Genomic DNA, 21,073 nt, shown 5'->3' on the forward strand with positions numbered 1-21,073 from the left:
TGGAAGGAGTGACAGTGGGTGTGAGATGATGGAAGGAGTGACGGTGGGTGTGAGATGATGGAAGGAGTGACGGTGGGTGTGAGATGATGGAAGGAGTGAAGGTGGGTGTGAGATGATGGAAGGAGTGATGGTGGGTGTGAGATGATGGAAGGAGTGACGGTGGGTGTGAGATGATGGAAGGAGTGACGGTGGGTGTGAGATGATGGTGGGTGTGAGATGATGGAAGGAGTGACAGTGGGTGTGAGATGATGGAAGGAGTGATGGTGGGTGTGAGATGATGGAAGGAGTGACGGTGGGTGTGAGATGATGGAAGGAGTGACGGTGGGTGTGAGATGATGGAAGGAGTGACGGTGGGTGTGAGATGATGGAAGGAGTGACGGTGGGTGTGAGCTGATGGAAGGAGTGACGGTGGGTGTGAGATGATGGAAGGAGTGACGGTGGGTGTGAGATGATGGAAGGAGTGATGGGGGTGTGAGATGATGGAAGGAGTGACAGTGGGTGTGAGATGATGGAAGGAGTGAAGGTGGGTGTGAGATGATGGAAGGAGTGACGGTGGGTGTGAGATGATGGAAGGAGTGATGGTGGGTGTGAGATGATGGAAGGAGTGACGGTGGGTGTGAGATGATGGACAAAAAGTGGTGGTGGGTGTACAGATGATGGATACAAAGTGATGGTGGGTGTACAGATGATGGATACAAAGTGATGGTGGGTGTACAGATGATGGATACAAAGTGATGGTGGGTGTACAGATGATGGATACAAAGTGATGGTGGGTGTAGAGATAAAGGAAGGAGTGATGGTGGGTGTGAGATGATGGAAGGAGTGACAGTGGGTGTAAGATGATGGAAGGAGTGACAGTGGGTGTAAGATGATGGAAGGAGTGATGGGGGGGTGAGATGATGGAAGGAGTGATGGTGGGTGAGAGATGATGGAAGTAATGACGGTGGGTGTGAGATGATGGAAGGAGTGACAGTAGAGAAAGAGTGATGGTGGGTGTGAGATGATGGAAGGAGTGACGGTGGGTGTGAGATGATGGAAGGAGTGATGGTGGGTGTGAGATGATGGAAGGAGTGATGGTGGGTGTGAGATGATGGAAGGAGTGACAGTGGGTGTGAGATGATGGAAGGAGTGATAGTAGAGAAGGAGTGACGGTGGGTGTGAGATGATGGAAGGAGTGACAGTGGGTGTGAGATGATGGAAGGAGTGATAGTAGAGAAGGAGTGACGGTGGGTGTGAGATGATGGAAGGAGTGACAGTGGGTGTGAGATGATGGAAGGAGTGACGGTGGGTGTGAGATGATGGAAGGAGTGACGGTGGGTGTGAGATGATGGAAGGAGTGAAGGTGGGTGTGAGATGATGGAAGGAGTGATGGTGGGTGTGAGATGATGGAAGGAGTGACGGTGGGTGTGAGATGATGGAAGGAGTGACGGTGGGTGTGAGATGATGGTGGGTGTGAGATGATGGAAGGAGTGACAGTGGGTGTGAGATGATGGAAGGAGTGATGGTGGGTGTGAGATGATGGAAGGAGTGACGGTGGGTGTGAGATGATGGAAGGAGTGACGGTGGGTGTGAGATGATGGAAGGAGTGACGGTGGGTGTGAGATGATGGAAGGAGTGACGGTGGGTGTGAGCTGATGGAAGGAGTGACGGTGGGTGTGAGATGATGGAAGGAGTGACGGTGGGTGTGAGATGATGGAAGGAGTGATGGGGGTGTGAGATGATGGAAGGAGTGACAGTGGGTGTGAGATGATGGAAGGAGTGAAGGTGGGTGTGAGATGATGGAAGGAGTGATGGTGGGTGGGAGATGATGGAAGGAGTGACAGTGGGTGTGAGATGATGGAAGGAGTGACGGTGGGTGTGAGATGATGGAAGGAGTGATGGTGAGTGTGAGATGATGGTGGGTGTGAGATGATGGAAGGAGTGACAGTGGGTGTGAGATGATGGAAGGAGTGACTGTGGGTGTGAGATGGTGAAAGGAGTGACGGTGGGTGTGAGATGATGGAAGGAGTGACGGTGGGTGTGAGATGATGGAAGGAGTGACGGTGGGTGTGAGATGATGGAAGGAGTGACGGTGGGTGTGAGATGATGGAAGGAGTGACGGTGGGTGTGAGATGATGGAAGGAGTGACGGTGGGTGTGAGATGATGGAAGGAGTGACGGTGGGTGTGAGATGATGGAAGGAGTGACGGTGGGTGTGAGATGATGGAAGGAGTGACGGTGGGTGTGAGCTGATGGAAGGAGTGACGGTGGGTGTGAGATGGTGAAAGGAGTGACGGTGGGTGTGATATGATGGAAGGAGTGACGGTGGGTGTGAGATGATGGAAGGAGTGACAGTGGGTGTGAGATGATGGAAGGAGTGACTGTGGGTGTGAGATGATGGAAGGAGTGACTGTGGGTGTGAGATGGTGAAAGGAGTGACGGTGGGTGTGAGATGATGGAAGGAGTGACGGTGGGTGTGAGATGATGGAAGGAGTGACGGTGGGTGTGAGATGATGGAAGGAGTGACGGTGGGTGTGAGATGATGGAAGGAGTGACGGTGGGTGTGAGATGATGGAAGGAGTGACGGTGGGTGTGAGATGATGGAAGGAGTGACGGTGGGTGTGAGATGATGGAAGGAGTGACGGTGGGTGTGAGATGATGGAAGGAGTGACGGTGGGTGTGAGCTGATGGAAGGAGTGACGGTGGGTGTGAGATGATGGAAGGAGTGACGGTGGGTGTGAGATGATGGAAGGAGTGACAGTGGGTGTGAGATGATGGAAGGAGTGACGGTGGGTGTGAGATGATGGAAGGAGTGACAGTGGGTGTGAGATGATGGAAGGAGTGACAGTGGGTGTGAGATGATGGAAGGAGTGACAGTGGGTGTGAGATGATGGAAGGAGTGACGGTGGGTGTGAGATGATGGAAGGAGTGACAGTGGGTGTGAGATGATGGAAGGAGTGACAGTAGAGAAGGAGTGATGGTGGGTGTGAGATGATGGAAGGAGTGACAGTGGGTGTGAGATGATGGAAGGAGTGACAGTGGGTGTGAGATGATGGAAGCAGTGAAGGTGGGTGTGAGATGATGGAAGGAGTGATGGTGGGTGGGAGATGATGGAAGGAGTGACAGTGGGTGTGAGATGATGGAAGGAGTGACAGTGGGTGTGAGATGATGGAAGGAGTGACGGTGGGTGTGAGATGATGGAAGGAGTGACGGTGGGTGTGAGATGATGGAAGGAGTGACGGTGGGTGTGAGATGATGGAAGGAGTGACGGTGGGTGTGAGATGATGGAAGGAGTGACGGTGGGTGTGAGATGATGGAAGGAGTGACGGTGGGTGTGAGATGATGGAAGGAGTGACGGTGGGTGTGAGCTGATGGAAGGAGTGACGGTGGGTGTGAGATGATGGAAGGAGTGACGGTGGGTGTGAGATGATGGAAGGAGTGACAGTGGGTGTGAGATGATGGAAGGAGTGACGGTGGGTGTGAGATGATGGAAGGAGTGACAGTGGGTGTGAGATGATGGAAGGAGTGACAGTGGGTGTGAGATGATGGAAGGAGTGACAGTGGGTGTGAGATGATGGAAGGAGTGACGGTGGGTGTGAGATGATGGAAGGAGTGACAGTGGGTGTGAGATGATGGAAGGAGTGACAGTAGAGAAGGAGTGATGGTGGGTGTGAGATGATGGAAGGAGTGACAGTGGGTGTGAGATGATGGAAGGAGTGACGGTGGGTGTGAGATGATGGAAGGAGTGATGGTGGGTGTGAGATGATGGAAGGAGTGATAGTAGAGAAGGAGTGATGGTGGGTGTGAGATGATGGAAGGAGTGACAGTGGGTGTGAGATGATGGAAGGAGTGACAGTGGGTGTGAGATGATGGAAGCAGTGAAGGTGGGTGTGAGATGATGGAAGGAGTGATGGTGGGTGGGAGATGATGGAAGGAGTGACAGTGGGTGTGAGATGATGGAAGGAGTGACAGTGGGTGTGAGATGATGGAAGGAGTGACGGTGGGTGTGAGATGATGGAAGGAGTGATGGTGGGTGTGAGATGATGGTGGGTGTGAGATGATGGAAGGAGTGACAGTGGGTGTGAGATGATGGAAGGAGTGACTGTGGGTGTGAGATGGTGAAAGGAGTGACGGTGGGTGTGAGATGATGGAAGGAGTGACGGTGGGTGTGAGATGATGGAAGGAGTGACGGTGGGTGTGAGATGATGGAAGGAGTGACGGTGGGTGTGAGATGATGGAAGGAGTGACGGTGGGTGTGAGATGATGGAAGGAGTGACGGTGGGTGTGAGATGATGGAAGGAGTGACGGTGGGTGTGAGATGATGGAAGGAGTGACGGTGGGTGTGAGATGATGGAAGGAGTGATGGTGGGTGTGAGCTGATGGAAGGAGTGACGGTGGGTGTGAGATGATGGAAGGAGTGACGGTGGGTGTGAGATGATGGAAGGAGTGATGGTGGGTGTGAGCTGATGGTAGGAGTGATGGTGGGTGTGAGATGATGGAAGGAGAGATTGTGGGAGTACGATATACACAGGTCATGGTTGGACTCACTGCGTTCATATCAATGCCATTGGTGTAGGACCAGGCGTGCTGGAAATACTCCTCCAGACGTTGGCGCAACGGGTTGGGAATTTGGTGGAAACGGATGAACTCGCGGACCCGCAGCATCTGTGTGTGGTACCTGGCAGTTCCGGAATACAGGCGCTGGATGATTGCAGACACATTCCCAAAAATACTAGCGTACATGAGAGCTAGAGGGACACAAGAGCGGTGTTACAGACACCGAATTCTCATTATACTGTGATTATATACTGTATATATATATATATATATATTTCACACCAGAGCATACACCCCTACCACATTCATGTCCACACATTACACAGTTATCCATGTCACTGCACCAGAGGGGAATCTCCAGCATGCGGAACATGAGTAATACATGGCGGGGGTGTGACTGATTAACAGGGGTGTGTGACTGAGACACGACAGAGGGAGTGACTGATACGCAGCAGGGGTATGACTGATACACGGCGGGGGTGTGACTGATACGCAGCAGGGGTGTGACTGATACACGGCGGGGGTGTGACTGATACGCAGCGGGGGTGTGACTGATACGCAGCGGGGGTGTGACCGAGATACGTCGGGGGTGTGCCTGAGACACGGCGGGTGTGGTGACTGAGACACGGCGGGGGTGTGTGACTGATATACAGTGGGGGTGTGTGACTGATACACAGCGGGGTGGTGACTGATACACCGCGGGGGTGTGACTGATACACGGCGGGGGTGTGACTGATATGCAGTGGGGGTGTGACAGACATGGTGGGGGTGTGACTGATACGCAGCGGGGGGGTGACTGATACGCAGCGGGGGGGTGACTGATACATGGCGGGGTGTGACTGATAAGCAGTGGGTGTGTGACTGATATGCAGTAGGGGTGTGACCGAGACACGGCGGGGGGGTGACTGATATGCAGTAGGGGTGTGACAGAGACACGGCGGGGGGGGTGACTGATATGCAGTAGGGGTGTGACTGAGACACGGTGGGGGTGTGACAGATACACAGGGTGTGTGTGACTGAGAAAAAGCGGGGTGTGTGTGACTGATATGCAGTGGGGGGTGTGACTGAGACACGGTGGGTGTGTGACAGATACACAGGGTGTGTGTGACTGAGAAACAGCGGGGTGTGTGTGACTGATATGCAGTGGGGGTGTGACTGATATGCAGTAGGGGTGTGACTGATACACGGCGGGGGTGACTGAGACACGGCGGGGGGGGGGTGACTGATATGCAGTGGGGGTGTGACTGAGACACGGTGGGGGTGTGACAGATACACAGGGTGTGTGTGACTGAGAAACAGCGGGGTGTGTGTGACTGATATGCAGTGGGGGTGTGACTGAGGTATGGCGGGGGTGTGACTGATATGATGTGGGGGTGTGACAGACATGGTGGGGGTGTGACTGATACACAGCGGGGCGGTGACTGAGATGCGGCAGGGGTGTGACTGTGACACAGGCGGGGGGTGGACTGATATGCAGTGGGGGTATGACTGATACACGGCGGGGTGTGACTGAGACACGGCGGGGAGGGGACTGATATGCAGTGGGGGTGTGACAGACATGGTGGGGGTGTGACTGATACGCAGCGGGGGGGTGACTGATACGCAGCGGGGGTGTGACTGATACATGGCGGGGTGTGACTGATAAGCAGTGGGTGTGTGACTGATATGCAGTAGGGGTGTGACCGAGACACGGCGGGGGGGTGACTGATATGCAGTAGGGGTGTGACAGAGACACGGTGGGGAGGTGACTGATATGCAGTGGAGGTGTGAATGAGACACGGCGGGGGTGTGACTGATATGCAGCGGGGGGGGGGGGGGGTGACTGATACGCAGTGGGGGTGTGACTGAGACATGGTGGGGGTGTGACTGAGACACGGTGGGGGTGTGACTGATATGCAGCGGGTGTGTGACAGACATGGTGGGGGGTGTGACAGACGTGGCAGGGGTGTGACTGAGACGTGGCAGGGGTGTGACTGTGACACAGCGGGGGGGTGGGGGTGGACTGATATGCAGTGGGGGGGACTGACTGATACACGGCGGGGTGGGGGTGACTGAGACACAGTGAGGGGAAGGATGTCACTGATACACATAGAAACATAGAATGTGACGGCAGATAAGAACCACTTGGCTCATCTAGTCTGCCCCTTTTTTTTTTAATCCTTTAGGTAATCTCATCCCTTTTAGGACCTTAGTTATTTGTAAGGATATTCATATGCCTATCCCATGCATGTTTAAATTGCTCTACAGTCTTAACCTCTACCACCTCTGATGGGAGACTATTCCACTTATCCACTACCCTTTCTGTGAAGTAATTTTTCCTTAAATTCCCCCTGAACCCCCCCCCCCCCCCCCCCCCCCCCCCCCCCCTCCAGTCTCAGTGTATGTCCTCGTGTCCTAATACTTCTCTTGTTCCCTCCTGAACTTTGTTAAGGCCCTTGGTGTATTTGAAAGTTTCTATCATGTCTCCCCCTTTCCCTTCTCTCCTCCATACTATACATGTTAAGATCTTTTAGCATTTCCAGGTAAGTTTTCCAGGTAAGTTGTATGATGTCGGCCATGCACCATATTAGTTGCCCTTCTTTGTACAGTCTCTAATGTATTTATATCCTTCTGAAGATATGGCCTCCAGAACTGGACACAGTATTCCAGATGAGGCCACACCAATGACCTATACAGTGGTATTATTACTTCTTTCTTTCTGCTGCTGATTCCTCTCCCTATGCACCAAGCATCTGACTAGCCTTCCTCATTGCTTGTTACATTGCTAACCTGCCTTTATGTCACCTGAAATAGTGACTCCTAGATCCCTTTCCTCCTCAGTAGTTTCCAGTATAGTGCCACTAATACTATATTTATCCTTTATGTCACCTGAGATAGTGACTCCTAGATCCCTTTCCTCCTCAGTAGTTCCCAGTATAGTGCCATTAATACTATATTTATCCTTTATGTCACCTGAAATAGTGACTCCTAGATCCCTTTCCTCCTCAGTAGTTCCCAGTATAGTGCCATTAATACTATATTTATCCTTTGTCACCTGAAATAGTGACTCCTAGATCCCTTTCCTCCTCAGTAGTTTCCAGTATAGTGCCATTAATACTATATTTATCCTTTATGTCACCTGAAATAGTGACTCCTAGATCCCTTTCCTCCTCAGTAGTTTCCAGTATATTGCCATTAATACTATATTTATCCTATATGTCACCTGAGATAGTGACTCCTAGATCCCTTTCCTCCTCAGTAGTTCCCAGTATAGTGCCATTAATACTATATTTATCCTTTATGTCACCTGAAATAGTGACTCCTAGATCCCTTTCCTCCTCAGTAGTTCCCAGTATAGTGCCATTAATACTATATTTATCCTTTATGTCACCTGAGATAGTGACTCCTAGATCCCTTTCCTCCTCAGTAGTTCCAGTATAGTGCCATTAATACTATATTTATCCTTTATGTCACCTGAAATAGTGACTCCAAGATCCCTTTCCTCCTCAGTAATTTCCAGTATAGTGCCATTAATACTATATTTATCCTTTATGTCACCTGAAATAGTGACTCCTAGATCCCTTTCCTCCTCAGTAGTTTCCAGTATAGTGCCATTAATACTATATTTATCCTTTATGTCACCAGAGATAGTGACTCCTAGATCCCTTTCCTCCTCAGTAGTTCCAGTATAGTGCCATTAATACTATATTTATCCTTTATGTCACCTGAAATAGTGACTCCTAGATCCCTTTCCTCCTCAGTAGTTCCAGTATAGTGCCATTAATACTATATTTATCCTTTATGTCACCTGAAATAGTGACTTCTAGATCCCTTTCCTCCTCAGTAGTTTCCAGTATAGTGCCATTAATACTATATTTATCCTTTATGTCACCTGAAATAGTGACTCCTAGATCCCTTTCCTCCTCAGTAGTTTCCAGTATAGTGCCATTAATACTATATTTATCCTTTATGTCACCTGAGATAGTGACTCCTAGATCCCTTTCCTCCTCAGTAGTTCCCAGTATAGCGCCATTAATACTATATTTATCCTTTATGTCACCTGAAATAGTGACTCCTAGATCCCTTTCCTCCTCAGTAGTTTCCAGTATAGTGCCATTAATACTATATTTATCCTTTATGTCACCTGAAATAGTGACTCCTAGATCCCTTTCCTCCTCAGTAGTTTCCAGTATAGCGCCATTAATACTATATTTATCCTTTATATCACCTGAAATAGTGACTCCTAGATCCCTTTCCTCCTCAGTAGTTTCCAGTATAGCGCCATTAATACTATATTTATCCTTTCTTTTACCTGAAATAGTGACTCCTAGATCCCTTTCCTCCTCAGTAGTTCCCACTATAGGGCCATTAATACTATATTTATCCTTTATGTCACCTGAAATAGTGACTCCTAGATCCCTTTCCTCCTCAGTAGTTCCAGTATAGCGCCATTAATACTATATTTATCCTTTATGTCACCTGAGATAGAGACTCCTAGATCCCTTTCCTCCTCAGTAGTTCCCACTATAGGGCCATTAATACTATATTTATCCTTTATGTCACCTGAAATAGTGACTCCTAGATCTCTTTCCTCCTCAGTAGCTCCCAGTATAGCGCCAGTAATACTATATTTATCCTTTATGTCACCTGAGATAGTGACTCCTAGATCCCTTTCCTCCTCAGTAGTTCCCAGTATAGTGCCATTAATACTATATTTATCCTTTATGTCACCTGAGATAGTGACTCCTAGATCCCTTTCCTCCTCAGTAGTTTCCAGTATAGCGCCATTAATACTATATTTATTCTTTATGTCACCTGAGATAGTGACTCCTAGATCCCTTTCCTCCTCAGTAGTACCCAGTATAGTGCCATTAATACTATATTTATCCTTTATGTCACCTGAGATAGTGACTCCTAGATCCCTTTCCTCCTCAGTAGCTCCCAGTATAGTGCCATTAATACTATATTTATCCTTTATGTCACCTGAGATAGTGACTCCTAGATCCCTTTCCTCCTCAGTAGTTTCCATTATAGTACCCTTGATACTAAATTTAGCCTTTGGGTTTTTGAGACCCAAGTGCATAATTTTGCATTTAGCATTGAACTATAGTTGCCACATTCTTCACCATTTCTAAAGCCTACCTAGGTCATCAATCATGTTTTACCCCTCCCGGTGTGTCTACCCTGTTGCATATCTTTATATCATCTGCAAAAAGGCATACTTTCCCTTCAATACCATTTGAAATGTCACCAACAAAGGTATTAAAGAGAACTGGTCCAAGTACAGATCCCTGGGGTACTCCACTGGTAACATTTCCCTCCATAGATTGCACTCCATTTACTACAACTGTCTGTTTCCCTACCTGCAACCAGGTTCTTATCCATTTAGCTGTTTTATAATCCACCCCCACACTTTCAAGTTTATTTAGCTGTCTGCAATGTGGGACAGTGTCAAATGCCTTACTAAAGTCTTGATATGCTACATCTACAGCTCCCCCAAGATCTATTATTTTCGTCACGGAGTCAAAAAAGTCAATAAGATTTGTTTGGCATGGTCTCCCACCAGTAAATCCATGCTGTTTTGTATCCTGTAAGTGGTTTGATTTAAGATATTCCACAACTCTTTCTTTTAATAGTTTTTCCATTACTTTCCCTACTACTGATGTAAGGCTTACTGGTCTGTAGTTCTTCCTTGCTTCCACTTTTGTGCAGTGGAACTACATTTGCTCTTTTCCAGTCCTCTGGAATGGCACCTGTATGTAGTGACTGGTTAAATAATTCTGTTAATGGGGCCACCAGCACATCTTTTAGCTCTTTGAGTATCCTTGGGTGTATCCCATCTGGTCCCATTGATTTATCCACTTTCAGTTTTGAAAGTTCTGTTAGAACCTTCTCCTCTGTAAATGTACTTTCATCTACCTTATTTTTATGAATGTCCTTGCAACATTACTGGGGCCCCTTCCCTTCTCTTTCTGTAGTAAATACTGAGCAAAAATAATGATTTAGATGATCTGCTATAAGTGGCAAACGCACAATTTCTAAAGGGAGATTTCCAAATACAGTCCATAATATCCCACTCTGTAGAACACTGAAGCAATTGCGAAGAACCCACTAGCAACCATGGACATTAATGTAAACATTGGTCTTTTTATACACTGCATACTGTATGGAAAACAGTATTAATATTTAACAATATAGATGCAGAGTACTGCACTTTCTAAGCACACATTCTCCCACCTCGTTATACGGCTCCTGTCTCTTCTTCCTAGTAGCTACTCTCTTCTAGTGCACTGATTGAGGACTCGGATCCACACACACAGCAAGAAGAAGCTCTAGTAATTGCCATTGCTATTGTTGCCATTTTAGCCACTTGCCAAGAGGAGGGGGTTTCTGGGCAACCGGACCCCCCACCCCCCTGCATTTGCCTATGGCTATTGCCTTGTCTCCCTCCACCAAATTCTCACACTCTGGGCCTAATTCAGATCTGATGGCAGCAGCCAATTTGGTAGCTAATTAGTAAAACCATGTGCACTGCAGGTGGGGCAGATATAACATTTGCAAAGAGAGTTAGGTTTGGGTGGGTTATATTGTTTCTGTGCAGGGTAAATACTGGCTGCTTTATTTTTACACTGCAATTTAGATTTCAGTTTGAATGCACCCCACCCGAATCTAACTCTCTCTGCACATGTTATATCTGCCCCACCTGCAGTGCACATGGTTTTGCCCATTAGCTAACAAATTTGCTGCTGCAATGAGATCTGAATTAGGCCCTCTGTCTTTAGTCTTATTATTCCTCTATTTGATGTATTCCTTTCACTTATATGCTTTAAAAAAGTTTTAGCTGCCTTATCTACTGACTGGGCCATTTTCTCCCCAGCTTCTGCCTTTGCACGTCTGATCACTTTCTTAGCATCCTTCCGTCTGTCAAGATACACCTCTTTGTCGTTATTATTTTGAGTCTGTTTGTATTTCCTAAAAGCCATCTTTTTTGCTTTCACACTAGTTGATACTTCTTTTGTGAACCACACTGGCTTCCTTTTCCTGGTGCTTTTCCTAACCCTTTTGATACAAAGGTCTGTTGCACATAGTACTGCACTTTTCAGTTTTTTCCACCTCTCCTGCACTCCTTCCAAGTTCCTCCAGTCTGCCAATGAATCACTTAAACATCTCCCCATTTTTGCAAAGTCAGCATTTCTAAAATCCAACACCTTTGTATTTGTGTGACAGGAGTTGGATCCTGTCTTTATACTAAACCATACTGCTTGATGATCACTGGATCCCAGGTGCTCACCCACATATATGTCTGATATCCTGTCACCATTTGTAAGAATGAAATCTAATATTGAGTCTTTGCGAGTGGGCTCCCTCACCAATTGCTTGAGAGATGCTCCCTGTAAGGAATGTAGAAATTTGCCACTTGTAGCTGAACTTGCAAAAGACCCTCCCAATTTACATCAGGTAAATTTAAGTCTCCCATGATTATGACTTCTCCCTTTAAAGACATTTTAGTGATGTTCAACAATAGGTTCCAGTCCAAATCCTGTCCCTGGTCTGGTGGTCTATAGATCACCCCAATGCGAATAATGCCCCTCTCCCCGGTTTCTATGTTAACCCAAAGGGCTTCAGTTTTTTCTTCAATAATTTGTATTAAGGTACCATTTATGCTTTTTTTTCACTTACATTGCTACCCCTCCTCCTATTCTTCCCATGCTACCCTTCCTAAATAAATTGTATCCTGGTATAGCTATGTCCCAGTCATGATTCTCATTGCACCATGACTCTGTAATTGCCACAATATCTAGCTCATCCCTTATCATTATCGCAATTAGCTCTGGAATTTTGTCTCCTAAGCTCCTAGCATTTGCACACATAGCTTTAAGAATTTTGCCTGTGCATCTGTTATTAGTAGCCATGTCCAGACAGTACTAAATAAATGACAAGTTTAAAGTTGAAATTACCTGTTTGGTGATGTTGCTCAGTGTTTGGTAATTTTCTATTTATTTTTTACTATTCAGGAATCACACTCTGTCCTTTACACCATGGCTACACTTCACTAAATGTAACGATACAGTACACCTGACCACAAATGGCCAAATGATCAAATGAGGTAATCACCAGACAGTCTGCAATAATAAACATTTTACACGGGGGAGGGGGGGGGGGCGACGGCGGCTGATACACGGCAGGGGTGTGACTGAGACACGGTGGGGGTGTTATATACACACAGCGGGGGGGTAGTGTCTGATACATGGCGGGGGTGTGACTGATACATGGCGGGGGTGTGGCTTAGACATGGCGGCGGATGACTGAGATACAGCGGAGGTGTGACTGAGACACGGTGGGGGATGTCTAAGACATGGAGGGGGTGTGACTGAGACACGGCGGGGGTGTGACTGAGACACGGCGGGGGTGTGACTGAGACACGGCGAGGGGGGTGACTGAGACACGGCGAGGGGGGTGACTGAGACACGGCGAGGGGGGTGACTGAGACACGGCGAGGGGGGTGGGATGTGATAATTAGGGGGTGTCGCTGTTTTATAGGTGAATAGGGAGATTTAAGGGTGTTGTCCCAGGGCTTCTGGGCACTGGCCAGAATAAGCAGTAGCTTGGTTCTCTCCCTGCCAGACGTAGCCTCAGATTTCCCATTCTGACACAATGTATTCGCTGTAACTAGATGCCTCATTCAGGGATGGACAGAAAGCCGTTATTTCAGAGGTGACTGATTATTGGTCAATGGAAGAAGTATAAACATGCATTTATAGAGCTGTATGGGACCCAATAGCCAGTAGTACTGAGCGGTGTGTGATGATTCGGGCAGGGGCGAGCTGGTATGAGAACACAGAGAAAGATTAGATTCTATGATGAGAAGAGAGGACAAAGTCTTCCTCCCTAGAAAGAGTTCTTTACAGTTGCAGCATTAAAGCTTAGCATTAACCTTGCACCATGAATCAGTTCACGGGCCGCACATTCCCTTGTGATGGGGTGCACATCTGGCGCTATACTCACATCCGATCAGCATGACGCAGATGGAGAAGATCTTCTCGGAGTTGGTGTTAGGGGACACGTTCCCGAAGCCCACGCTGGTCAGGCTGCTGAAGGTGAAATAGAGAGCGGTGACGTACTTGTCATTGATGGTCGGGCCGGATTTGGTGTTGCTGTTGTTGTAGGGTTTCATGATCTGAGTGCCAAGCGAGTACAGCCAGCCGATTGGTCTATACTCCTGATCGTAGTGTTCCATGTGTCCAATCGCGTACCAGATGCAGGCCAGCCAATGAGCTATGAGGGCGAAGGTGCACATCAGCAGGAACAAGACAGCGGCCCCGTACTCTGAGTACCGGTCCAACTTACGCGCCACGCGCACCAAGCGCAGGAGGCGGGCTGTCTTCAGCAGGCCAATCAGAGTAGTAGTCTAGAAAACAAAGAGAACACAAAATACATTCAGAGAAAATGAAACGAGAAACTATCAGAGAAAAATTCTCAAACATGTGCATGCCCCTCACCGTGTACCCTGCCGGGCCCACCCACACTCCTTACCCTGTACCCGGCCAGGCCCATCCCACACTCCTTACCCTGTACCCAAGCCGGGCCCATCCCACACTCCTTACCCTATACCCGGCCAGGCCCATCCCACACTCCTTACCCTGTACCCAAGCCGGGCCCACCCACACTCCTTACCCTGTACCCGGCCAGGCCCATCCCACACTCCTTACCCTGTACCCAAGCCGGGCCCACCCACACTCTTTACCCTGTACCCGGCCAGGCCCATCCCACACTCCTTACCCTGTACCCAAGCTGGGCCCATCCCACACTCCTTACCCTATACCCGGCCAGGCCCATCCCACACTCCTTACCCTATATCCGGCCAGGCCCATCCCACACTCCTTACTCTATACCCAAGCCGGGCCCATCCCACACTCCTTACCTTATACCCGGCCAGGCCCAACCCACACTCCTTACCCTATACCCGGCCAGGCCCATCCCACACTCCTTACCCTGTACCCAAGCCGGGCCCATCCCACACTCCTTACCCTGTACCCGGCCAGGCCCATCCCACACTCCATGCCCTGTACCCGGCCGGGCCCATCCCACACTCCTTACCCTGTACCCAAGCTGGGCCCATCCTACACTCCTTACCCTGTACCCGGCCAGGCCCATCCCACACTCCTTACCCTGTACCCGGCCAGGCCCATCCCACACTCCTTACCCTGTACCCGGCCAGGCCCATCCCACACTCCTTACCCTATACCCGGCCAGGCCCATCCCACACTCCTTACCCTGTACCCGGCCTGGCCCATCCCACACTCCTTACCCTGTACCCGGCCTGGCCCATCCCACACTCCTTACCCTGTACCCAAGCCGGGCCCATCCCACATTCCTTACCCTGTACCCGGCCAGGCTTATCCCACACTCCTTACCCTGTACCCGGCCAGGCCCATCCCACACTCATTACCCTGTACCCGGCCAGGCCCATCCCACACTCCTTACCCTGTACCCAAGCCGGGCCCATCCCACACTCCTTAGCCTGCACCCGGCCTGGCCCATCCCACACTCCATACCCTGTACTCAAGCCGGGCCCATCCCACACTCCTTACCCTGTACCCGGCCAGGCCCATCCCACACTCCTTACCCTGTACCCGGCCTGGCCCATCCCACACTCCTTACCCTGTACCCAAGCCGGGCCCATCCCACACTCCATACCCTGTACCCGGCCAGGCCCATCCCACACTCCTTACCCTGTACCCAAGCCGGGCCCATCCCACACTCCTTACCCTGCACCCGGCCTGGCCCATCCCACACTCCATACCCTGTACTCAAGCCGGGCCCATCCCACACTCCTTACCCTGTACCCGGCCAGGCCCATCCCACACTCCTTACCCTGTACCCGGCCTGGCCCATCCTACACTCCTTACCCTGTACCCAAGCCGGGCCCATCCCACACTCCTTACCCTGTACCCGGCCTGGCCCATCCCACACTCCTTACCCTGTACCCAAGCCAGGCCCATCCCACACTCCTTACCCTGTACCCAAGCCAGGCCCATCCCACACTCCTTACCCTGTACCCGGCCAGGCTCATCCCACACTCCTTACCCTGTACCCGGCCAGGCCCATCCCACACTCCTTACCCTGTACCCGTTCCAGGCCCATCCCACACTCCTTACCCTATACCCGGCCAGGCCCATCCACACTCCTTACCCTGTACCCGGCCAGGCCCATCCCACACTCCTTACCCTGTACCCGGCCAGGCCCATCCCACACTCCTTACCCTGTACCCGGCCAGGCCCATCCCACACTCCTTACCCTGTACCCGGCCCATCCCACACTCCTTACCCTGTACCCGGCCAGTCCCATCCCACACTTCTTACCCTGTACCCGGCCAGGCCCATCACACACTCCTTACCCTGTACCCGGCCAGGCACATCCCACACTCCTTACCCTGTACCCGGCCCGGCCCATCCCACACTCCTTACCCTGTACCAGGCCCATCCCACACTCCTTACCCTGTACCCGGCCAGGCCCATCCCACACTCCTTACCCTGTACCAGGCCAGGCCCATCCCACACTCCTTACCCTGTACCCGGCCAGGCCCATCCCACACTCCTTACCCTGTACCCGGCCAGGCCCATCCCACACTCCTTACCCTGTACCTGGCCAGGCCCATCCCACACTCCTTACCCTGTACCCGGCCTGGCCCATCCCACACTCCTTACCCTGTACCCGGCCAGTCCCATCCCACACTTCTTACCCTGTACCCGGCCAGGCCCATCACACACTCCTTACCCTGTACCCGGCCAGGCACATCCCACACTCCTTACCCTGTACCCGGCCCATCCCACACTCCTTACCCTGTACCCGGCCCATCCCACACTCCTTACCCTGTACCCGGCCGGGCCCATCCCACACTCCTTACCCTGTACCAGGCCAGGCCCATCCCACACTCCTTACCCTGTACCCGGCCAGGCCCATCCCACACTCCTTACCCTGTACCCGGCCAGGCCCATCCCACACTCCTTACCCTGTACCTGGCCAGGCCCATCCCACACTCCTTACCCTGTACCCGGCCAGGCCCATCCCACACTCCTTACCCTGTACACGGCCCGGCCCATCCCACACTCCTTACCCTGTACACGGCCCGGCCCATCCCACACTCCTTACCCTGTACCCAGGACCATCCCACACTCCTTACCCTGTACCCAGGCTCATCCCACACTCCTTACCCTGTACCCGGCCAGGCCCATCCCACACTCCTTACCCTGTACCCGGCCAGGCCCATCCCACACTCATTACCCTGTACCCAGCCAGGCCCATCCCACACTCCTTACCCTGTACTCTGCCAGGCCCATCCCACACACTGTACCCTGTACCCAGGCCCATCCCACACTCCTTACCCTGTACCCGGCCAGGCCCATCCCACACTCCTTACCCTGTACCCGGCCAGGCCCATCCCACACTCCTTACCCTGTACCAGATGACATTCTCAGTATCATGGTCCCAATCATATGATAACACCAATAATATAATAAATAACACACACTAGTCACTTGGAGAATAACACTCAGCATATAAAACACAAGACTGTCTTCATCTGAATAAACACCTAATGGAAATATTAGATATTATTTATAGAACAGTATAAAATTATCAATAATCATTCCACAATAATTTCCAGGAGAGTCACTGCTGTCATGGTACTAGTGAGTATAAATGGAGGAAAGAGGTTATTCAGGAAACTATAAATAAATGGTGGTCAGAGGGTATATGGGAGGGGGTGATGACTCACAGCACTAGCAGACATAAATGGGCGGGGCCGAGTAGTCAGGAGTCTATTACATATAAATGGGTGGGGGCGAGTACTCATGAGTCTATTACATATAAATGGGTGGGGGCGAGTACTCAGGACTCAATAGCATATAAATGGGCGGGGCCGAGTACTCAGGAGTCTATTACATATAAATGGGTGGGGGCAAGTACTCAGGACTCAATAGCATATAAATGGGCGGGGCCGAGTAGTCAGGAGTCTATTACATATAAATGGGTGGGGGCGAGTACTCAGGACTCAATAGCATATAAATGGGCGGGGCCGAGTAGTCAGGAGTCTATTACATATAAATGGGTGGGGGCGAGTACTCAGGACTCAATAGCATATAAATGGGTGGGGGCGAGTACTCAGGGCACTTGTACATATAAATGGGTGGGGGCAAGAACACTGCTGCCATCACCCACTGCCATACAGCCGCTGTTACTGGTCACCACTAGGGGGAGCCGTTACACTGCTGTATAATTACTGCAGCACCAGTGTACCCTGTTATACAGTATATATCCTGTGCATGAGCCTGGTCACACTGCCGCCATCACCCACTGCCATACAGCCGCTGTTACTGGTCACCACTAGGGGGAGCCGTTACACTGCTCTATAATTACTGCAGCACCAGTGTACCCTGTTATACAGTATATATCCTGTGCATGAGCCTGGTCACACTGCTGCCATCACCCACTGCCATACAGCCGCTGTTACTGGTCACCACTAGGGGGAGCCGTTACACTGCTGTATAATTACTGCAGCACCAGTGTACCCTGTTATACAGTATATATCCTGTGCATGAGCCTGGTCACACTGCTGCCATCACCCACTGCCATACAGCGCTGTCACTGGTCACCACTAGGGGGAGCCGTTACACTGCTGTATAATTACTGCAGCACCAGTGTACCCTGTTATACAGTATATCCTGTGCATGAGCCTGGTCACACTGCCGCCATCACCCACTGCCATACAGCCGCTGTTACTGGTCACCACTAGGGGGAGCCGTTACACTGCTGTATAATTACTGCAGCACCAGTGTACCCTGTTATACAGTATATATCCTGTGCATGAGCCTGGTCACACTGCTGCCATCACCCACTGCCATACAGCCGCTATTACTGGTCACCACTAGGGGGAGCCGTTACACTGCTGTATAATTACTGCAGCACCAGTGTACCCTGTTATACAGTATATCCTGTGCATGAGCCTGGTCACACTGCTGCCACCACCCACTGCCATACAGCCGCTGTTACTGGTCACCACTAGGGGGAGCCGTTACACTGCTGTATAATTACTGCAGCACCAGTGTACCCTGTTATACAGTATATATCCTGTACATGAGCCTGGCCACACTGCTGCCATCACCCACTGCCATACAGCGCTATTACTAATCACCACTAGGGGGAGCCGTTACACTGCTGTATAATTACTGCAGCACCAGTGTACCCTGTTATACAGTATATATCCTGTGCATGAGCCTGGCCACACTGCTGCCATCACCCACTGCCATACAGCCGCTGTTACTGGTCACCACTAGGGGGAGCCGTTACACTGCTGTATAATTACTGCAGCACCAGTGTACCCTGTTATACAGTATATCCTGTGCATGAGCCTGGTCACACTGCTGCCATCACCCACTGCCATACAGCGCTGTTACTGGTCACCACTAGGGGGAGCCGTTACACTGCTGTATAATTACTGCAGCACCAGTGTACCCTGTTATACAGTATATATCCTGTGCATGAGCCTGGTCACACTGCTGCCATCACCCACTGCCATACAGCCGCTGTTACTGGTCACCACTAGGGGGAGCCGTTACACTGCTGTATAATTACTGCAGCACCAGTGTACCCTGTTATACAGTATATCCTGTGCATGAGCCTGGCCACACTGCCGCCATCACCCACTGCCATACAGCGCTGTTACTGGTCACCACTAGGGGGAGCCGTTACACTGCTCTATAATTACTGCAGCACCAGTGTACCCTGTTATACAGTATATATCCTGTGCATGAGCCTGGTCACACTGCTGCCATCACCCACTGCCATACAGCGCTGTTACTGGTCACCACTAGGGGGAGCCGTTACACTGCTGTATAATTACTGCAGCACCAGTGTACCCTGTTATACAGTATATATCCTGTGCATGAGCCTGGTCACACTGCCGCCATCACCCACTGCCATACAGCGCTATTACTGATCACCACTAGGGGGAGCCGTTACACTGCTCTATAATTACTGCAGCACCAGTGTACCCTGTTATACAGTATATATCCTGTGCATGAGCCTGGCCACACTGCTGCCATCACCCACTGCCATACAGCCGCTGTTACTGGTCACCACTAGGGGGAGCCATTACACTGCTCTATAATTACTGCAGCACCAGTGTACCCTGTTATACAGTATATATCCTGTGCATGAGCCTGGTCACACTGCTGCCATCACCCACTGCCATACAGCGCTGTTACTGGTCACCACTAGGGGGAGCCGTTACACTGCTGTATAATTACTGCAGCACCAGTGTACCCTGTTATACAGTATATATCCTGTGCATGAGCCTGGTCACACTGCTGCCATCACCCACTGCCATACAGCCGCTGTTACTGGTCACCACTAGGGGGAGCCGTTACACTGCTGTATAATTACTGCAGCACCAGTGTACCCTGTTATACAGTATATATCCTGTGCATGAGCCTGGTCACACTGCTGCCATCACCCACTGCCATACAGCCGCTATTACTGATCACCACTAGGGGGAGCCGTTACACTGCTGTATAATTACTGCAGCACCAGTGTACCCTGTTATACAGTATATATCCTGTGCATGAGCCTGGTCACACTGCTGCCATCACCCACTGCCATACAGCCGCTGTTACTGGTCACCACTAGGGGGAGCCGTTACACTGCTGTATAATTACTGCAGCACCAGTGTACCCTGTTATACAGTATATATCCTGTGCATGAGCCTGGTCACACTGCTGCCATCACCCACTGCCATACAGCCGCCGTTACTGGTCACCACTAGGGGGAGCCGTTACACTGCTGTATAATTACTGCAGCACCAGTGTACCCTGTTATACAGTATATATCCTGTGCATGAGCCTGGTCACACTGCTGCCATCACCCACTGCCATACAGCCGCTGTTACTAATCACCACTAGGGGGAGCCGTTACACTGCTGTATAATTACTGCAGCACCAGTGTACCCTGTTATACAGTATATATCCTGTGCATGAGCCTGGTCACACTGCCGCCATCACCCACTGCCATACAGCCGCTGTTACTGGTCACCACTAGGGGGAGCCGTTACACTGCTGTATAATTACTGCAGCACCAGTGTACCCTGTTATACAGTATATATCCTGTGCATGAGCCTGGTCACACTGCCGCCATCACCCACTGCCATACAGCGCTGTTACTGGTCACCACTAGGGGGAGCCGTTACACTGCTCTATAATTACTGCAGCACCAGTGTACCCTGTTATACAGTATATATCCTGTGCATGAGCCTGGTCACACTGCTGCCATCACCCACTGCCATACAGCCGCTGTTACTGGTCACCACTAGGGGGAGCCGTTACACTGCTCTATAATTACTGCAGCACCAGTGTACCCTGTTATACAGTATATATCCTGTGCATGAGCCTGGTCACACTGCTGCCATCACCCACTGCCATACAGCCGCTGGTACTGGTCACCACTAGGGGGAGCCGTTACACTGCTGTATAATTACTGCAGCACCAGTGTACCCTGTTATACAG

The 21,073-nt window shown here is 50.6% G+C and overlaps 1 protein-coding gene across 2 annotated transcripts in view; it reads right to left on the bottom strand.

Moving 5' to 3' along the window:
* The window catches only part of KCNH2 (potassium voltage-gated channel subfamily H member 2), a 750,290-nt gene that overhangs the window by 20,144 nt on the left and 709,073 nt on the right, over positions 1-21,073 (bottom strand). For both annotated transcript variants that reach the window (XM_063924667.1, XM_063924668.1), the window contains 2 exons: positions 13,521-13,923; positions 4,527-4,726 (listed from right to left, as the gene is read on the bottom strand). In XM_063924667.1, the coding sequence (XP_063780737.1) occupies positions 4,527-4,726; positions 13,521-13,923 (603 nt within the window). The remainder of the gene's footprint in view (positions 1-4,526; positions 4,727-13,520; positions 13,924-21,073) is intronic.

This window comes from Pseudophryne corroboree, chromosome 5, assembly GCF_028390025.1.
Source record: "Pseudophryne corroboree isolate aPseCor3 chromosome 5, aPseCor3.hap2, whole genome shotgun sequence".
Taxonomy (NCBI): Eukaryota; Metazoa; Chordata; class Amphibia; order Anura; family Myobatrachidae; genus Pseudophryne; species Pseudophryne corroboree.